Source organism: Caretta caretta, chromosome 5 (genome assembly GCF_965140235.1).
Source record: "Caretta caretta isolate rCarCar2 chromosome 5, rCarCar1.hap1, whole genome shotgun sequence".
Classification (NCBI taxonomy): domain Eukaryota; kingdom Metazoa; phylum Chordata; order Testudines; family Cheloniidae; genus Caretta; species Caretta caretta.
The window spans coordinates 27,796,521-27,813,040 of record NC_134210.1 but is presented as its reverse complement, the minus strand read 5'-3'; the positions used below and the strand labels follow the sequence as shown (position 1 = coordinate 27,813,040).

General features: G+C 46.1%; 1 protein-coding gene across 2 annotated transcripts in view; it reads right to left on the bottom strand.

Annotated features, from left to right (window-relative positions):
- Positions 1–7,119: 7,119 nt before the first annotated feature.
- EGFLAM (EGF like, fibronectin type III and laminin G domains) overlaps positions 7,120–16,520 on the bottom strand; it is a 128,808-nt gene continuing 119,407 nt past the window's right edge. For both annotated transcript variants that reach the window (XM_048851259.2, XM_048851260.2), the window contains 2 exons: positions 8,866–8,969; positions 7,120–8,493 (listed from right to left, as the gene is read on the bottom strand). In XM_048851259.2, coding sequence (XP_048707216.1) covers positions 8,339–8,493; positions 8,866–8,969 — 259 coding nt within the window. In that variant the 3' untranslated portion in view covers positions 7,120–8,338. The remainder of the gene's footprint in view (positions 8,494–8,865; positions 8,970–16,520) is intronic.

Here is a 16,520-nt window from a genome sequence, read left to right as displayed (position 1 = left end):
TAGTAAGGGTTTGGTCACTGTTTGCCTGGAAACCCTGGGTGTCTTGTAGCTGTGCAGCTTTGGTCCAGAGCTCTGACCTCAACAGACTGCCAGCGGCCCACAAGCGTCATCCTGGCTTTGTCCAACCTGGTTGCTCCTTGCAGGCCGACTTTAGTGCCCTTCCAGCCCCAAATTCACCCTAAAAAACATCCAGTGCAGGGACCAGTCCCTCTCACTGGACCCTCACAGGGAAAGTGTTAGGTTTGCTGCTTTTACAGAGACAGTAAAACACTCTCACCTGTCCATTGTCTAGAAGCACACACTTTACTGAATTTATACAACACTGATGATTTATAATGAAAGCAAAACACATTTAGTGACAGAAGGGTAAAAGGGATAAAGGTAGAGATGCTACAAACAAATAAGAGTGAAAACATGCATCTAAAAGTCTAAAACAATCTAGCAAGATACAGTCTTTGTTCAAGATGGTTTCTCTCACCCACAATTGCCAAGCTTTTGCTGGCCAGGACCCCTCACAGAGATCAAATGGCTAGACTTCCTTGTCTCCCAAGGTGAAGGATAAAAATAGAGTGTCTCTCTCTGTTCCTTATAACTCTAAAGGGGTTGTTTTTTGTCTTAAAAGGCCCCCCCTGGGGATTCAGTCTCCTGTTCCTGGGGTTGGGGGGGCGGGCAGGAGCCAGGTTAATTCTCTGTCTCCAGTTCAGAATCAGGATAACCTCTGCTGGTTTAGCTTGATGGCTTTGTTTACTGCTAATAATTAAGCTGAGATAACCCCACATTCCTTTGTCTAGGATGAACCTGTTTATCACCTTGACCTAGGCTAGGCTGTCTTGTTTTTACCATGTTCTATACTTACACTAGTAACATCACAGAGGGAATTCACAACTGCATATTTAGAATGCATGTGCTAATGTTATAATGATAATAACCAGTGTGGTGTTAGCTTTCATATGATACCTTACAAGGCTTATGTTGTACAAATACTGCAGTAGCATGTGAAAACAGGTGTGCCTAGGGTCACAGTCAGACATTTATGGGAAATTTCTAAACTGCAAGACAAACCAGGTGGGAGGGTAATTAGTAGATGGCTACATAGAGCCTCCCTAATTTTTACACACTATCTGCTAGCGTAGTTCTCAAACTCTCCCAGAAAAATGAATGTTGACTTAAGATATTGCTTGCCAGTTCAAGAGATTAGGGTACCAAATTCCAAAGCTGTAGACTCCAGTTGGTATTTAAGAGCCTTCATGCTCATCCAAGTGACCAAAATGAAAACTTTGGCATGCTAACTTGGACACTTTGGAAGTTGGCTGTGCATTCATTTAGTGATTCTCCAGCAGTGTTTTGGTGGTGTCTCAGCTGCCCCAGGTGTAAGGAGTGCAAGCACTCATCACAAAATCTTGGTTACCAGACAGATAAGATCATCTCTGTTGCCTCAGATAAACCTGTTACAAATGTTAGTAATGCATCTGTGACCAGCTGTGGTCACTCAATTAAGGTGACAATCTCCCAAAAGCTGGTGGATATTCTAATACTTAGATTTACCAAGCCACTACAAAACAGCTTCTTTATTACCTTACTGGTTACTCAGAAGTCCAAACAACACAGTTCTCTTAAAGTGATCCAGCCTCAGGCCGCCATCCAGGTACACACGTCAAATATGATGATTTCTGAAAATCTTATTTCATCATATAAAAGAAAAGGTTTAACCAATCCCAAAGGATCGGACACATTACCTCCTAGGTTACTGAATATTCCAGATCTTACCCAAATACACACTACAGCCAATTCTTATTAACTAAACTAAAATTTATTAAAAAACAAGAGAGAGTATGGTTAAAAGATCAATACATACAGACGTGAGCTCAAGTCATTGAGGATCAGATTCATAGCAGAGATGATGAGCTTTGTAGTTGCAAAGAGTTGTTTCAGAAATAGTTCATAGGTTATAGCCCCATGTCCAAATATCATATTCAGGGCATACCAGCATAAATGGGACCTCAGTCTTACAACTCAAACTTCCCCCAGTGAAGCTTAAACAGATCTGAGATGACAGAATCAGTACCCAACGATCTTTTATACAATTTTATGTCTTTTGACAAGTTGGATTTCAAAAGATAATTAGCATGATTTTGAAGGCGGTGGAGCACTGGTATTTAGCTGTATGAATTAACATAAGGCAATTTGCTTGTTCCTCCACCATTCACAGTATATTTCAAAGTGGGATGAATGCCAAGATATCCTGTGTTTCCAATTCATTAAAATGACAGGATGTTCCTTTACTCTTTGAATTAACAGAATACAACATAGACAAGGACTGTTGATTACATTGTTGACCATACACATATATATGTAAATACACAAAAATACAAACATCATCTTCCCAAATGTCTTTTGAGGGATATTTGTTTTTCAGGATGTTTAACCCTTTCTGTGGCCATGCCTCACAGCACCCAGGACAGCTTTAGATTTCAGCTGTGGACGGTTTCCCTTGCATTGCACAGACATCTCAGGCTGAAGAAGAAATTCCTAATATGCAGCTGGGACCAGTCATGTCTCAAACTTGGATACGGCATAAGTGGTTATTTTTAATCACTTCTATTTTCTGGGGCAGGCCTCACAAAGTGACAGCTTTCTGTGTTTGTAGAGCAGCCTGAGCCACATGATGCTGAATTCAATGAAAAGATAAGGCCATCTGGGAGCTATGCCAAACAGAGATGCCAATAAAGAGCAGTTACTCATTTGTGAAAGTCTTGTGCAAAGAGGGCAACTGCCACAGCGTGCACATGACACTGTGCAGTGAGGCAAATGGTGCCTTGTCCCCATATAAGGTAGTTAGAACATGATCATTCAACCCACAGAAAAAATATAGATGGGGCGGGAGGGCTACACTCATTGGAACTGGGAATGTTTTGAGTAGTAAGCCCCAAGGCCAATTACAAGTTAGAGGGGCTTCCCCTGAAAAATAAATGGCTGAAAAGTGTAGCTGATTTTTATGAGTTGGCTTGCCCCACAAAAATGTTGTAGCATTTGACCTTTTATATATAGTGCTGGAGACTTGCACCCCAAGCAAAAAAGTGATGCAGTCAGTTTTCTGTAACTGATGTAGCTAGCAGAGATGCCCCGCAGCTGGGCCCTGGGTATACCTGGACAGCATGTCTGGCCTGATGTAGTGTGTTTACCAAATGTAAAGTGTTACAAAAACTGAGTGCTTTTTAATTAAAAAACAATCACTCATGGCAAGTTAATTAAATAGAAGCAACTTTGTCCCAACAGCAGCCTGCCATAAAGTGCCCTGCCTGCGTTTGAATCCATGCTAATTTTTGTTTGCTGGTGCCACACACTAAAGATGACATCATTTCTCTCTTGGGCAGCAGGGCGCGATGACTGAAGTAATAAGACGCACTCACAATATGTTCCCCCTGTCTGTGTCTTGTTTCCTTCTGCCTGTTTTTGTCTCTCCTGACCTTCTTCTTTGTTGCTTAGTGCATAAACTGCTCTGTGAGTGTCAGGCATGAATTCAGCTAATTCCCAAATAGCTGGCTCCTAGAAACTGGGTTGGTGCTAGGTGCCAGTGAGGGTGTGCTAAGAAGGGGAATGATTTTTGCCTTTTGAGAGGGCAGGTGAGTAGTAAATCTATGGAGGACTAAGACCCTGCCTTTGCCTGTGTGCCTGATGTCACCAGTCTACTTTATGTCTAGCTACTCGTCCATGTCAAGGACTAGTGTGTACTTAGGGCTAGGGCGGAGAAGAACTGGTGTGAAACGTCCACTAAGACGAGACAGGGTCAGTGCCACAAAGCTGCAGGAGCCTAGTCTGCTGGTTGCAGTGGGGCGTTCAAGAGACGTGGAACATTAGGATGATGAGAGGAGTGAGGTGTTGGGCCAAGCTCTTTGGACACCTATTGCCTAGGGAACTGGGGCTTTGGCATCTGGAAATAGGTGCCACCCCCCCCCCCCCCCGCAAGATTTAGGTGTCTAAGTCAGGTCAACCCTATCTGGAGAGGGGATGGAGGGACAGGAAAGTGCCCTCTCCCGAGCCCCACTGTAGCCAAGAGCCCACTGGTTAGGGCATTCACCTGGGATGTGGGAGAGCTGTTTTCAAATTCATGCTCTACCCAATTTGGAAAAGGGCCTTGAGTCCACATCCTATGTTGAGTGCCCTGACCACCAGGTTCTTTCTGGGGGTGGGGCTCTCTGTCACTCCTGTTGGAGGTATTCCACTTGGTTTAAATAAAGATTTATTGGAGAAAAGACTTAAGCCTGATTCTCCCACAGGGCTATTGAATAAGTAAATAAACTAGATACATTCATGGAGGATAGGTCCATCAATGGCTAATAGCCAGGATGGCCAGGAATGGTGTGCCTACCCTCTGTTTGCCAGAAGCTGGGAATGAGCGATAGGGGATGGATCACTTGACGATTACCTGTTCTATTCATTCCCTCTGGGACACTGGCCACTGTCAGAAGACAGGATACTGGGTTAGATCGACCCTTGGTCTGACCCAGTAGGGCCATTCTTAAACACACCTGCCAGGCAGCCACAAACATTTTCACCTCCATCTGTCTTTTAAGTGTGCTCTAGAGTCTCCTACAGGATTGGGCCCTGCTGGTGAGACAGGCAGGCGAATGCTTATTTTGAGAATCTTGCCATGGCTTATGTGTCAGCAAGGGCTCCAAGTGGCTCATTAACTGTGGGACAGTGGCCAGTCATTAGGGGGTGTTGAGCATTCCCACTGGTGGAAATTTAAGCTCCTGCGGGGTTAGGTAGCAGCAGAGTGGCAATTTTAAGAACCACCGTGACTCCTAAACATTGACCTTAGGCACATAAGTCTTCTTGTGAATCTAGGCCCAAAAGACTTGCTCTGCATTTGTCAAGATATAGGCCCCAATTCTGGACTGTGTTCTGCTCCCTTTACACGACTGGCATAGCATAAAGGTGCTGGAAAGCAGCCAGATTTCCCTACCTGGAGATGCTTGAAGTATTATGCCCACGTTAAAGCTCAGGAAGACACACTGCACTGGCCCCAAAGATGTGAAGTGTAGCATATAATTTATGCTCATGTAGTAATATTATATGATATTCTGCAATGATTCTATGTACAGGCAGTCTTCAACTTTACAATGTTTGAGGTACACCAAACGTTTATAAATTGTCATCGTGTTTCGACTTTACGATGTCGGTTTTGACTTTATGATGCCTGAGCTGATATTGTTCCTATAGGAAATTCGAGTTATACCCTTTTCAACTTAAGACGCAATTTTCAGGAACCAATTGTGTCGTAAGTCCGAGTATTTCAGATTCAAGTGAACTGTGTTACTGTAAACCAAAGGGCTGTTGAAAGCAGTCATGAAAAAGCTGTTAATCTTTTCCTGCTGTACTGATTCTCCCAGGCTATTTTTGGAGCAAGCTGATTACATTGTCAAGTCCTAAAACTTGAAGGAAGGAAAAGTATTTGAGCTGCCAGTGTGCCCAGAATTTTTGTGGAGGAAAACCCTGCAGCAGTCGCAGTTCCTTGTTAACTGGGAGTGTGCTAGTCACAGCTTGCCCGCACCACGCAAAGCTGCCATGTTTTGTAACCTGTGCTGGATAGTTTTGGGTTTGTTTTTTAAACTAACTCAACCACGAGTACTGAGCATAGTTGTGTCAATGCAACAAGTTGACAGAGCATGTGTCAGGTTTTCCTGTGGAGAATGACTGACTGCTTTGTAAAGTACCATTTCTTCTTCTCCAGCCTGTGATGTGAAAATTAGAGCCCAAATAATCCTCCCTTTTTATTCCACTCTCAAGGTCTGTTTGATCCTCTCACTTTACTTCCAGCCAAGGAGGCCATCACTTCCTTTCAGACTGTCAATGTCAGTCCTTAAGCAAGCATAGGGGGCAGTGCTGAGCAATACGTGGCTTCTCCCCCACTCACCATGAGGCTGAACATGTTGCTGCTACCCCACTGCAGCTGGAATTCCAACAAGAATGTGAAACAAGTCAAAAAGCTGGATCCTTTATTGGTGGTGGTAGGTAGGCCCCTTCACTGCAGTGAGAGATTTGGTTTCTCAGCTCCGTTCTTCAAGGGGTGAGCAAGGCTATCTTTAAAATTAAAGCTGCCCAAAAGAAATCCGCTTTAAAGGAGCCCAGTATTACAGTATGCACAGCATCTGCTAGTGCAGCCATGTTTCTTATTATGCTTCATTTGCTCAGCTGGATAGGTGAGGCTGGCAACTCAGAGGTCTCACATAGCCAGTGAGGCAATCTGAGTTATGAGTGTTTGTCGGTTTGTGGCGTATATCTATTGGCCTCCCACACTAACAAACATGGAGTTTCTTAAAAACCAAACCCGCACTTTTCAAAGACCAGTCCCTGTTCCACCAACATAGCTCCTTGACCTGAGGAGGCCTTATCTGTAATAAACTTTCTTAAAATACATAGTCATCTCCTGCCAGATGGTGATCTTTGAACAGGGCTCCAGATTTTATGACAGAGTTGAAAGGAGAGAGGAAGCAACCAGATGAAAAAAGGTAAAAGTAAATATGATTAAAGCATCATGTAGCGCTGACCAAACAGCTGTGCTTCACAGAGACTACACATAGCAACAGAGTCACTCTTAATAAATGGTCCCATATATTTAAGGTATAGCAATAGGAGGCTCCAAGTGAATTGCCATCTCTATGTTCACAATAAAATGCAGCAGAAACCTGCTTAAATGCCTGTTTCTACATCATCTTCTAAACAAGTACTACTTGAAGAGTATATTGTCTTACAAATGTCTTCATTTAACTAATCTAGTACTTTAGCAGAACAATTTTCTATTTTATCTTATCTCTTCTGGTTCACTAGGTCTTTGAATGACCCTAGTCCTATATTAAAAGTTCAGCTACTGAGGCCAGAAATCCACCTGAGTCAGTGTGCTCCGGTCATATCGTGTACTGTCTTCTGGAAATAACCATACAGCCATCTTCCTCTCCTGTCCAATAGATCCAGCATCATTTCCTTGGCAGCACTCCAGTAGCTGACTAATATTCTGTAACTGCGCCTGCAGTACTGACTGATTCTGGCAGCAGTATTGGGGTTCTTGAGTTACCACATTATGGTGGCCTTTAAGGGATACACCATTATATGTGTTGCCTCATATTTTTGTTGGTTTGTTCACTGCTCACTATTCTACTTTATGTGAACACAGCCAAATGAAAATGACAAATCTCCAAACTCTGAAATTCCGACTCTCCCTGCAGCATTTTCTGTCTGTTCTGCTGATCCTATAAACATCAGTTTGACAAATACTGTTGAATAGGTTTTATTCTGATGCATGGAAAATGAAGTATTTAAGTTGGCTGCACTCTGCTACGTCCTCTTGCTTACACAGTCTGATCTTTGTGTGAAATCAGATAGATAAATACTGATGGTGAAATATCACAGTAGCAAGAGATTTTTATATCTTTTTAATCTGTTTAAGCCATGAAAGCTTCATGAACGTACAATTTTAACTGTCAAAATTTACAAAAAAGAAGTCAGATTTAAAACTGGTTATAATTCACAAATATCTTCACTGACACTGTATAATACAGACATTAAACTTCCTTATATAACAAATTAAAAACAGTTTGTTTTGTTATTTTTAGGAAAATGTGCAAAGAGCTAAGTGTAGTTCACCTAAACTTTAGAAGTTATACTAATTGATCAGTTCTTTTGCTGCAGCTATAAAAATATACAAGTACAAAATTACTTCTACAAAATTGGACTGTTGATTTTGCTGCTGGCAATAAAAAAGTAGACTTTAATATTAAGAATTATCCTCTTCAGCAAACAACATTGTTTTGAAACCAGGAGATGTAGGTTTTTGTTATTTATGTAGGATGGAACGTAACTTGAACACTGCAGTGAATGGTAAGAAGATCTGCTTATTCTGGGATAGAAATTTGAATGCATAGATACAGAGCCTGAAAAGATGTTAGTTGGATGATAGTCACTGTGCCATTGTAAGCTGGAAAGAATATGTTTCAATACTGTTCTGGTGGATACGTAAAAAAATCTCTATGGAATCACAACACTCATTACATCACACCTTTCTTTGTAATTTGTATGGATGTATGATCTTCAGTGTTCACTAAACATTTAATGGTTAAATGTGACATTTCCTACACAAAATACTCAGTTTGGTTGAGTCACAGAGCATGAAAAGGAGGAGAGTGGAAAATGGTCCCCCTTTGTATGATTTCCCTTCAGTTTGGTTCTTTCCTTCATGACTAACTCAAAGCATTGGCCTTAGAGTGCAGTACCGGTCATTTTGGTCTCAGCCACACCCACATCCACACAACGGTCCTTCCATGTGGAGAGTCTGCTCTTGTCACTTTGTCCCACAGGTGTTAATATTCTTCCCATCTGTGGCATCTTCAACCAGTGAAATGTGGTAATCTGTTGACAGGGTGAAGTGCGAGATACACCCCACCAGACCCCTCATGTACTGTCGGTTTGTGTGAAGTGCTATTTCTTTCATGCCACCTAGGAGAGACAGAGTGTGATCAAGTGAATGAGAAACTCATAGAAGAACATGCGCTTCCTTATTTCCACTTTAAAAAATGTAAACCACACTACAGTACTAGATTCCTATTCTAACACAAAAGGAAGCATCAGCTCTGATACAGCAGCTGGTTTCAATGAGGGTCTTCCTTCTTTTTAAATATAATTTCTTAGGCACTCAAAAATACAATTGTGATGAGCCTGATAGAGAAAACTGGGAAGCTAATCCCTTCCACCACAGCTCATAGTCAACTGTTAAAAGGAGATTAGAGCTCAGCATCTAGTTACTTGCTTTAACCACTAGCATGCAGGGTTCTCAGTGGACCACTATAGTCTACAATGGTGGTCACTTACCTACGTACAGATCTCCATTGATGTTTAATTGTCTCATCATGCCAGGTGATTTACCAGTTCTAGCACCGTAATCATCCACAGTTACCTTTCCAGACTGCCCATCCCTGAAATGGAAAATGAAATCCAGAATTTGGGTTTACTCTAGCAACTGATTCCTCCATTGCATAGTGTAAACAATCAAGCAGCAGCAGCTCCTCCTCCACAAGGTTGGACAGCTCAGACCCATCATCACTGAGCACGGTGCTTTTATTGTGAAGGCCTGATCTTGATTTGGGGAAGATTCCATGAGGTGCTCTTCAATTGAAACACCACAGTGTCATTTGGGTGAGTAAAGTATTAAGAGGAGGCAGGAGAGAAGGAATGAGTTTCTACAGGTTGTTAAGGGGATGAAAGAAGAAAATTGAAAACAAATATGCTGAGGGTTACAAAGGAAAGGAATATGGGTGACATCACAGCAGAATTTCCGGAAGCCTTCTGCTGATCATCCCCTACTATGATATCTTTCTCAAGGTTATCCCCAGCGCTAGCCTGATGTGACCAAAGTACATAAGTTTACACCAATTGATTTTTCAACAGCAGGGTCTGCTCCTGTCCAATAATACTGGAGGGAGGAAGGGGAAGAGAAAAGGAACTGAGTTGTCCTAGGGTTTCCTTAACTCTGTACTCCTGGGGGAATTTTTTTGTAACTCTATTCTTACAGACATAGTTGCTGATAAGTATTTTGAAATAAATTACCAAAATAATTGAAACTGGCCCGATTATATGGTGTTATTTTTACAAATAAAACATGCAGAATTTTAAAATATTGTGTGCAGACTTTTTAATTTTTTAGCCCAGAATTTCCCCAGGAGTATTATAAAAATGTATTGTGTTTAGACCCTATAATATGCTTGTAAATTGCTGCATGCATTAATCTCGCTTATCTGTATTCCATGATACAGGTAAAATATGTTTGTTTTATAATTGTAACAATGCCTGCTCTGAACGTTGTGAACTCAGATGGGAAGAGTGCCTTCCCCTCTTCTCCCACCCCCACTAAATGCAGGAGGACTATCAAAAATTAAGTGGACCATCATGGGACAAAAGCTTTGTTAACTGCCCCAGCCACTTATGAAGACAGCCTTGTCCTATGGGTTTGAGGGCAGAAAGAGGGAAATAAAAACAGTTGACATAAAGATTTGTCATCCCTCTTCAGTTTGAACTCTCACAAGGCCTGGAGTTAAGAAACAAAACAGCAGAGATCCTCAGGGTTGACCTGGGGTAAGCCCATTCAGTGCTGACAGATTGCTACATCTCTGGCACCTTTTGAATCCCAGACTGAAATTCATCTGTGTATATACACTTGCTTGCTTTAACCTGTAAATAACTCTTTTTCCTAGTTAATAAATCTTGAATTAGTTTATTACAAGATTGACTACAGGCATGGACAGTGGGTGACCGGTGGGCTTGGGTAGGCTAGCCCCTGCCAGGCCCGCCCCTCCTCCCCGCCCTGCCCTGCCGGAGCCCAGAGCATCTCCCCTGCCCCCAGCTCCGGAGTGCCCGGTGGGCGGACAGGCAGCTGAGCACACCCCACCCCCACGCTGGAGAGCTGGGTGGGCAGACAGCACGGCCCCAGCACAGCCCCTAACCCCTAGTGGTACCAGCACCAGCTCTAGCCACCCGGAGTCCCTGCCTGCAGGCCAGCCCTCACTAGCCTCAGTCGAGGGCAAGGGTGCCAGAGCCCTCCCAAAAGTGGGGGAGGCGGGGGCCCCCACCTGAGGTGGAAACAAAGGCAGCCCCTCTGCCCGTGTCCCAGGCCCCCGCACCCAGGGCAGGTGGAGGGACCCAGGCTCCTCTGGGGTTGCCAACTGTCTAATGGCTCAAACCCAAATACCCTTGCCCCGCTCCTTCTGGACCTGCTCACTCCAGCCCTCCTCCCTCCATTGCTCGCTCTCCCTCACCCTCACTCATCTTCACGGGGTTGCAGCAGGGGGGAGGGGTGCAGAGGGGATTCGGAAGGGGGTGCAGGCTCTGGGAGGGAGTTTGGGTGCGGGAAGGGGCTCTGGGCTAAGGTTGGGGCAGCGGGTGGGGGTGCGGAGTGTGGGCACTGGAAGGGAGTTTGGGTGCAGGAGGGAGTGAGAGGTCAGCATCTGGGAGGGAATTTGAGTGTGGGCTCAGGGCTGGGGTGAGGCGGATGGCAGTTACCTAGGGCGGCTCCCAAAAGTGACTGGCACATCCCTCTGGCAGTGATTCGGATGGGGGAGGGGGCAGAAAGCACCGAGTGCTGCCCCTGCCCACAGGCACCGCCCCCACAACTCCCACTGGCCGCAGTTCTCAGCCAATGGGAGCTGCAGAGTCAGCGCTTGGGGCGGGGGCAGCGCGTGGAGACCCCCTTCGCCTCCCGCCCTGGGGCCACAGGGACAGTGCTGGCCGCTTCTGGAAGCGGTGTGGAGCGAGTGCGGGCAGGAAGCCTGCCTTAACCCCGCTGCACCGCCAGACTGTTAACACCCCAAATCTCCTGGTTTGGCCGCAATAGCCTCTGGGAGATAGGGCCTGATTCCGGGAGACTCCCGACAAAACCGGGAGAGTTGGCAACCCTTGGCTCCCCACAGCTGCCCAACCCGGCTCTCGCTGGGGGGAGGAGGACCTTGGAGCTGCAGCCTGGCCATGATAAGAGACAGGCGGGCAGCTGTGGGGATTTACTGTGGACCCTCTACCTGGCCCTGCCCGAAGCGAGCAGTTCCCTGCCCCCCAGACTTCCCTCCCAGGTCGAGTAGAGCCGTGCGAGCAGCTGTGGAGAGCCAGTGTGGAGTCACGGCCCCACCCCCTCCATTCCACCTGTCCCCCATGTCTCAGGTTCCCAGGTGGTGCACATGGGCACACGCTGCAGGCCCGTAAGGAGGTGCTCGTAGAAACATACTGTTATACTGGGAGTTGGCAATGCAGGGTCTTGATCCATGTAGATGAAAATCATTGTGCAGATGCAACATGCCTTAATGGGGCAAGACTGAACCCTAACTACATATCTAACTATACTACAGGGTATTCATTCAGGCTCCTGTTCTGGCTGAGCAGTCAAGACGTGATGCAGGCAAGCAGGTCCTCCCTGGGGATTGCTGGAGAGGGACTTACTGCCCATTCCCTTCTAGAATGGTGCTGACAGTTTTTAAAGCTTGGAACCCATGGGTTCAGGTGTAAGCAGGTCAGGTCTCTGGCTCTAAAAATCTCAGATCTGGAGTGGGCTGGCTGCAGTGCAAGCAGGCTGCAGGTGGTGGCAGGTGAGATGGGCTGTCTCCTCCTGTTGTTGGCAGGCAGGCTGGGGGCAGAGGGAGTGGACTGTCTTTCGCTGAGGCTTTTTTGCAGGCTGGGTTTACAGACTGGGCATTTGCTGGGCCGGCATTTTAGCAGGCTGCAGGGAGATCTCTCCCCTCTGCTCCCCAGCTGGTCTGTGCCACGTGGGAAAGCCAGGCTATTCATAGCCTCCATCCTCCTTTCCCAGGCATCTGGGGCTCTGCCCTGGGTCAGAAACTGCTTGCAGTCTGTCTGGTTGTTTTCTGCCTCTGATTGTGTACTGGAAATTGCTGCTCTTTCTTCCTCCCATTGGTTGAGGGAGAAAGGTTGCCTGGGTGACTGGAGGGGCGGGGTGTTGCCTCCCTCTCCCCTTCCCTTCTGCTGTTGGAAGTCAGCAGTGCATGATTCTGCTATGGACCTTAGAGGAGCCCAAGCAGGGTGTCTCTTCTCTTTAGGGTGCAGACTCCTTGCTGAGGGGGCTGGGGAGCTACAAAATCTTATCACTTGACATTATACAGCTAATAAAAGTAAGAGGGCAGAGGGTAACATTCTTCAGAAAATGGACAGGGGCAAAGTTTTAAGATGGGTTTTTAAAAATTCCAATTGTTTAAAACCCAAAAGAAAGAAATTAGCAGAATTTTTGTTTTTAAAAGCGGGAGGGGAAAGGAGAAGAAAATAAATGAAAAAAATAGGCGACCGTTAAAACACAAATACAGAAAAAAGCACCTTTCCCTCGTGATTGTAAGACTTTAGAGACTGCCTATTACTAGGGGTTTGTACAGCAGGTAACTCAAGGGAATCTTCCTTCTTGAGCACTTCCATAGTATAAATGTTTAATAATAATAATAATAATTACATTGATGTAATTGCCATTTCATGGGTTGCTTTGCTTAAGGTTTCCAACTTTCTAATTGCCCAAAATCGAGAACCCTTGCTTCACCCTCTGCCCTGAGGCCCTGCGCCTGCCATGCCCCCACTCACTCCATCCCCCTTCCCTCTGTCGCTCGCTCTCCCCCACCCTCACTCACCTTGGAGCAGGTGGTTGGGGTGCGGGAGGGGGGTGAGCTCTGGGCTGGGGGTGCAGGCTCAGGGGTGCATCCAGAAATGAGGGGTTTAGGGTTTGGGAGGGGGCTCAGGGCTGGGCAGGGGGTTGGGGTGAAGGAGGGAGTGAGGGTTCTGGCTGGGGGTGCAGGCTCTGGGGTGGGGCTGGGGATGAGGGGTTTGTGGTGCATGAAGGGGCTCAGGGCTGGGGTGTGGACTCCAGGAGGGAGTTTGGGGATTCTAACCTGGGGCAGGGGGTTGGGGTGCAGGAGTGGATTTGGGCTCCAGCCAGGCAGCACATACCTCAGGTGGCTCCCAGAAGCGGACAGCATGTCCAGCTCCTAGGAGGAGGGGCCAGGGGACTCTGCGCACTGCCTGCGCTCACAGGTGCTGCCCTCACAGCTCCTTTTGGCCATTGTTCCTGGCCAATGGGGGCTGTGGAGTCGGTGCTCAGAGCAGGGGCAGTGCGCTGAGCCTCCTTGGCCACCCCTGTGCCTTGGAGCTACAGGAAGATGCTGACCGCTTCCGGGAGCAGTGCGGAGCCAGGGCAGGTAGGGAGCCTGCCTTAGCCCCACTGTGCCGCTGACTGGACTTTAAGCAGCCATGCTGACTGGAGCCTTCAGAAAACCAGACATCTGGCAACCCTACTCCTGCTTTCACTGAAATCAGTAGCATATGAAATGTGCTATTTTCAGCCTCTGGGTTCAAGATAGCTAGCCAAGCAGCCAAAGAAAGGGGTTTGCTCTCTTGATGATGGGGGCACTTAACTCCCATTAGTGTACCTCCCAAAATGCCTAAGCCATAGTGTTTCTGCTGTTCTAAATACTTTGGAAAAATAGTGATATAGATGCAACACTACAACACAGGTACTAACCCACACTTAGAATTTTATTTATCTGGAAAGTTCAAAATATCGCTCTTAACTCAAATGGCAATCTGAGATAAGACACACATGGAATCAAATGAAACAGCCTTCAAGTGAGTGGTATGGATTTAAGTACACGCCTACCACAGCTTCTATAACTAACCATGCACTACTAGGGCAGACTGGTTTGAGCTATGCCTGACTTCGAGGCTGCTCTTTGCCTAGATCATCTTGAGTATGACAATGTTTGTTTGTAATTCTTCTGCCACATGAGTTCAAAGTTGCTAAGCGTTTAGGGCCAAAAGTCCGTGCCATAGAATTATAGAAATGTTGAACTGGAAGAGATCCAAGGGGTCATCTAGTCCAGTCTCCTGCACTGAGGCAGGACTAAATATTATCTAGACCATCCCTGACAGGTGTTTATCTCACCTGTTTGCTTTTAGGCTTTCCTAAACGCCTCAATGATGGCAATTCCACAGTCTTCCTAGGTAATTTGTTCTATTGCTTAACTACGCTTACAGTTAGGAAGTTTTTACTAATGTCTAACCTAAATTGCCTTCGCTGCAATTTAAGCCCATTACTTCTTGTCCTGTCCTCAGTGGTTAAGAAGAACAATTTATCAACCTTTAAAGTACCCGCAGACTTATCATGTACCCCCTCAATCTTCTCTTCTCCAAACTAAACAAACCCATTTTTCTCCCAATCTTTCCTCATAGGTCACCTTTTCTAGACCTTTAATAATTTTTGTTGCTCTCTTCTGGACTTTCTCCAATTTGTCCACATCTTTCCTGAAACGTGGCACCCAGAACTGGACACAATACCCCAGTTGAGATCTTACCAATGCTGAGTAGAGTGGAAGAGTTACTTCCTATGTCTTGCTTACAACACTCCTGCTAATACATCCCAGAATAATTTTCACTTTTTTTGCAACACAATTACATTGTCGACTCATATTTAGTTTGTGATCCACTATTATCCTCAGATCTTTTTCTGAAGTATTCCTTCCTAGGCAGTCATTTCCCATTTTGTATTTGTGCAATTGATTATTCCTTCACAAGTGTAGTACTTTGCATGTGTCCTTACTGAATTTCATTTTATTGATTTAAGACCATTTCTCCAGTTTGTCATGATCATTTTGAATTCTAATCCTGTCCTCCAAAGAGCCAGCAACTTCTCCCAGCTTGGTACCATCCACAAACTTTAGAAGTGTACTCTCTGTGCCATTATCCAAACCATTGATACAAATATCAAATAGAACCAGACTCAGGACAGATACTTGATCACTCAATGTGCCCTTTGAGCTTGATTGTGAGCCATTGATATCTACTCACCTTAGAGTAGGTTCATCGAGGCTACATTTCTCTAGTTTATTTATGAGAAGGTCATGTAACACAGTATCAAAAGCCTTACTAAAGTCAAGATATATCACATCTACTGCTTTCCCATATCCACAAGACTTGTTACACCATCAAAGAAGGTTATTAGGTTGATTTGGCATGATTTGTTCTTGAATAGATCCATAAAGACAGTTGCTGATCACCTAATTTTCTTCTAGATGCTTATAAAGTGATTGATCATTTACTTCATTATCTTTCCAGGTACCAAAGTTAAGCAGACAGGTCCCTGGGTTGTCTGTTTTCCTTTTTTATAGATAGGCACTATATTTTCCCTTTTTCCATGGGTGGTGAGTGGAACCTCTGTTCGGGGAGGCTAGCCCCTGGCTCTGCCCCTTCCACCTGTGCCCCCCCACACCCTCACAACCAGAGCCCGGAGACCCCTGCGGCCAGAGCAAAGAGCTCCCTCCGCCCGCCCCCCACACCACCTGGAGGATCCCTGAGCGCCCCCGTCAGCCGGAGGAGCCCTGAGCTGGCCGGAGGCCCGAGCACCGCAACCACCCCGCCCCATCCGGTCAGAGGAACCCCAGGCTGGCTGAAACCCTGGTTCCCCCCACCCTCACACCTGCCCGGAGGAGCCCCAAGCCCCCCATCTGGCTGGAGGAGCCCCAAGCCCCCCGCCCCTTGCCTGGAGGAGCCCCGGGCCAGCCGCAGCCGTGACGCACCTCCCCTCCCCAGACTCCAAGCCACCCAGGAAAAGCTGCAGCATGACAGGTTCAGGGGGCAGCTGAGGAGGCAGCATCTCTCTGGAGTCCAGGGAAATTACTAATGACCCCGGGAACCTGAATAGCACATACCACCGCCTCAGCAGCCCCAGAACCTGCACGGGGCATAATAAAGCAAAAACTTCCCCCAACAAACCTGCAACTGGGTGTCCAGTGGCAGCAGCAAGTGCCACAGGAGGCTCTGCCTCTCCTGGCCTACTATACCTGCTGCCCATGCCTTTTCCAGTGCTTTGGAATCTCTTCCATCCTCCATGAGTTCTGCAAGATAATTGCTAATGGCTCAGAGATCTCTTCAGCCAGTTCCCTAAGTATTCTAGCATATATGTCACCAGGCCTTCCGACTTGAAGACATCTAACGTG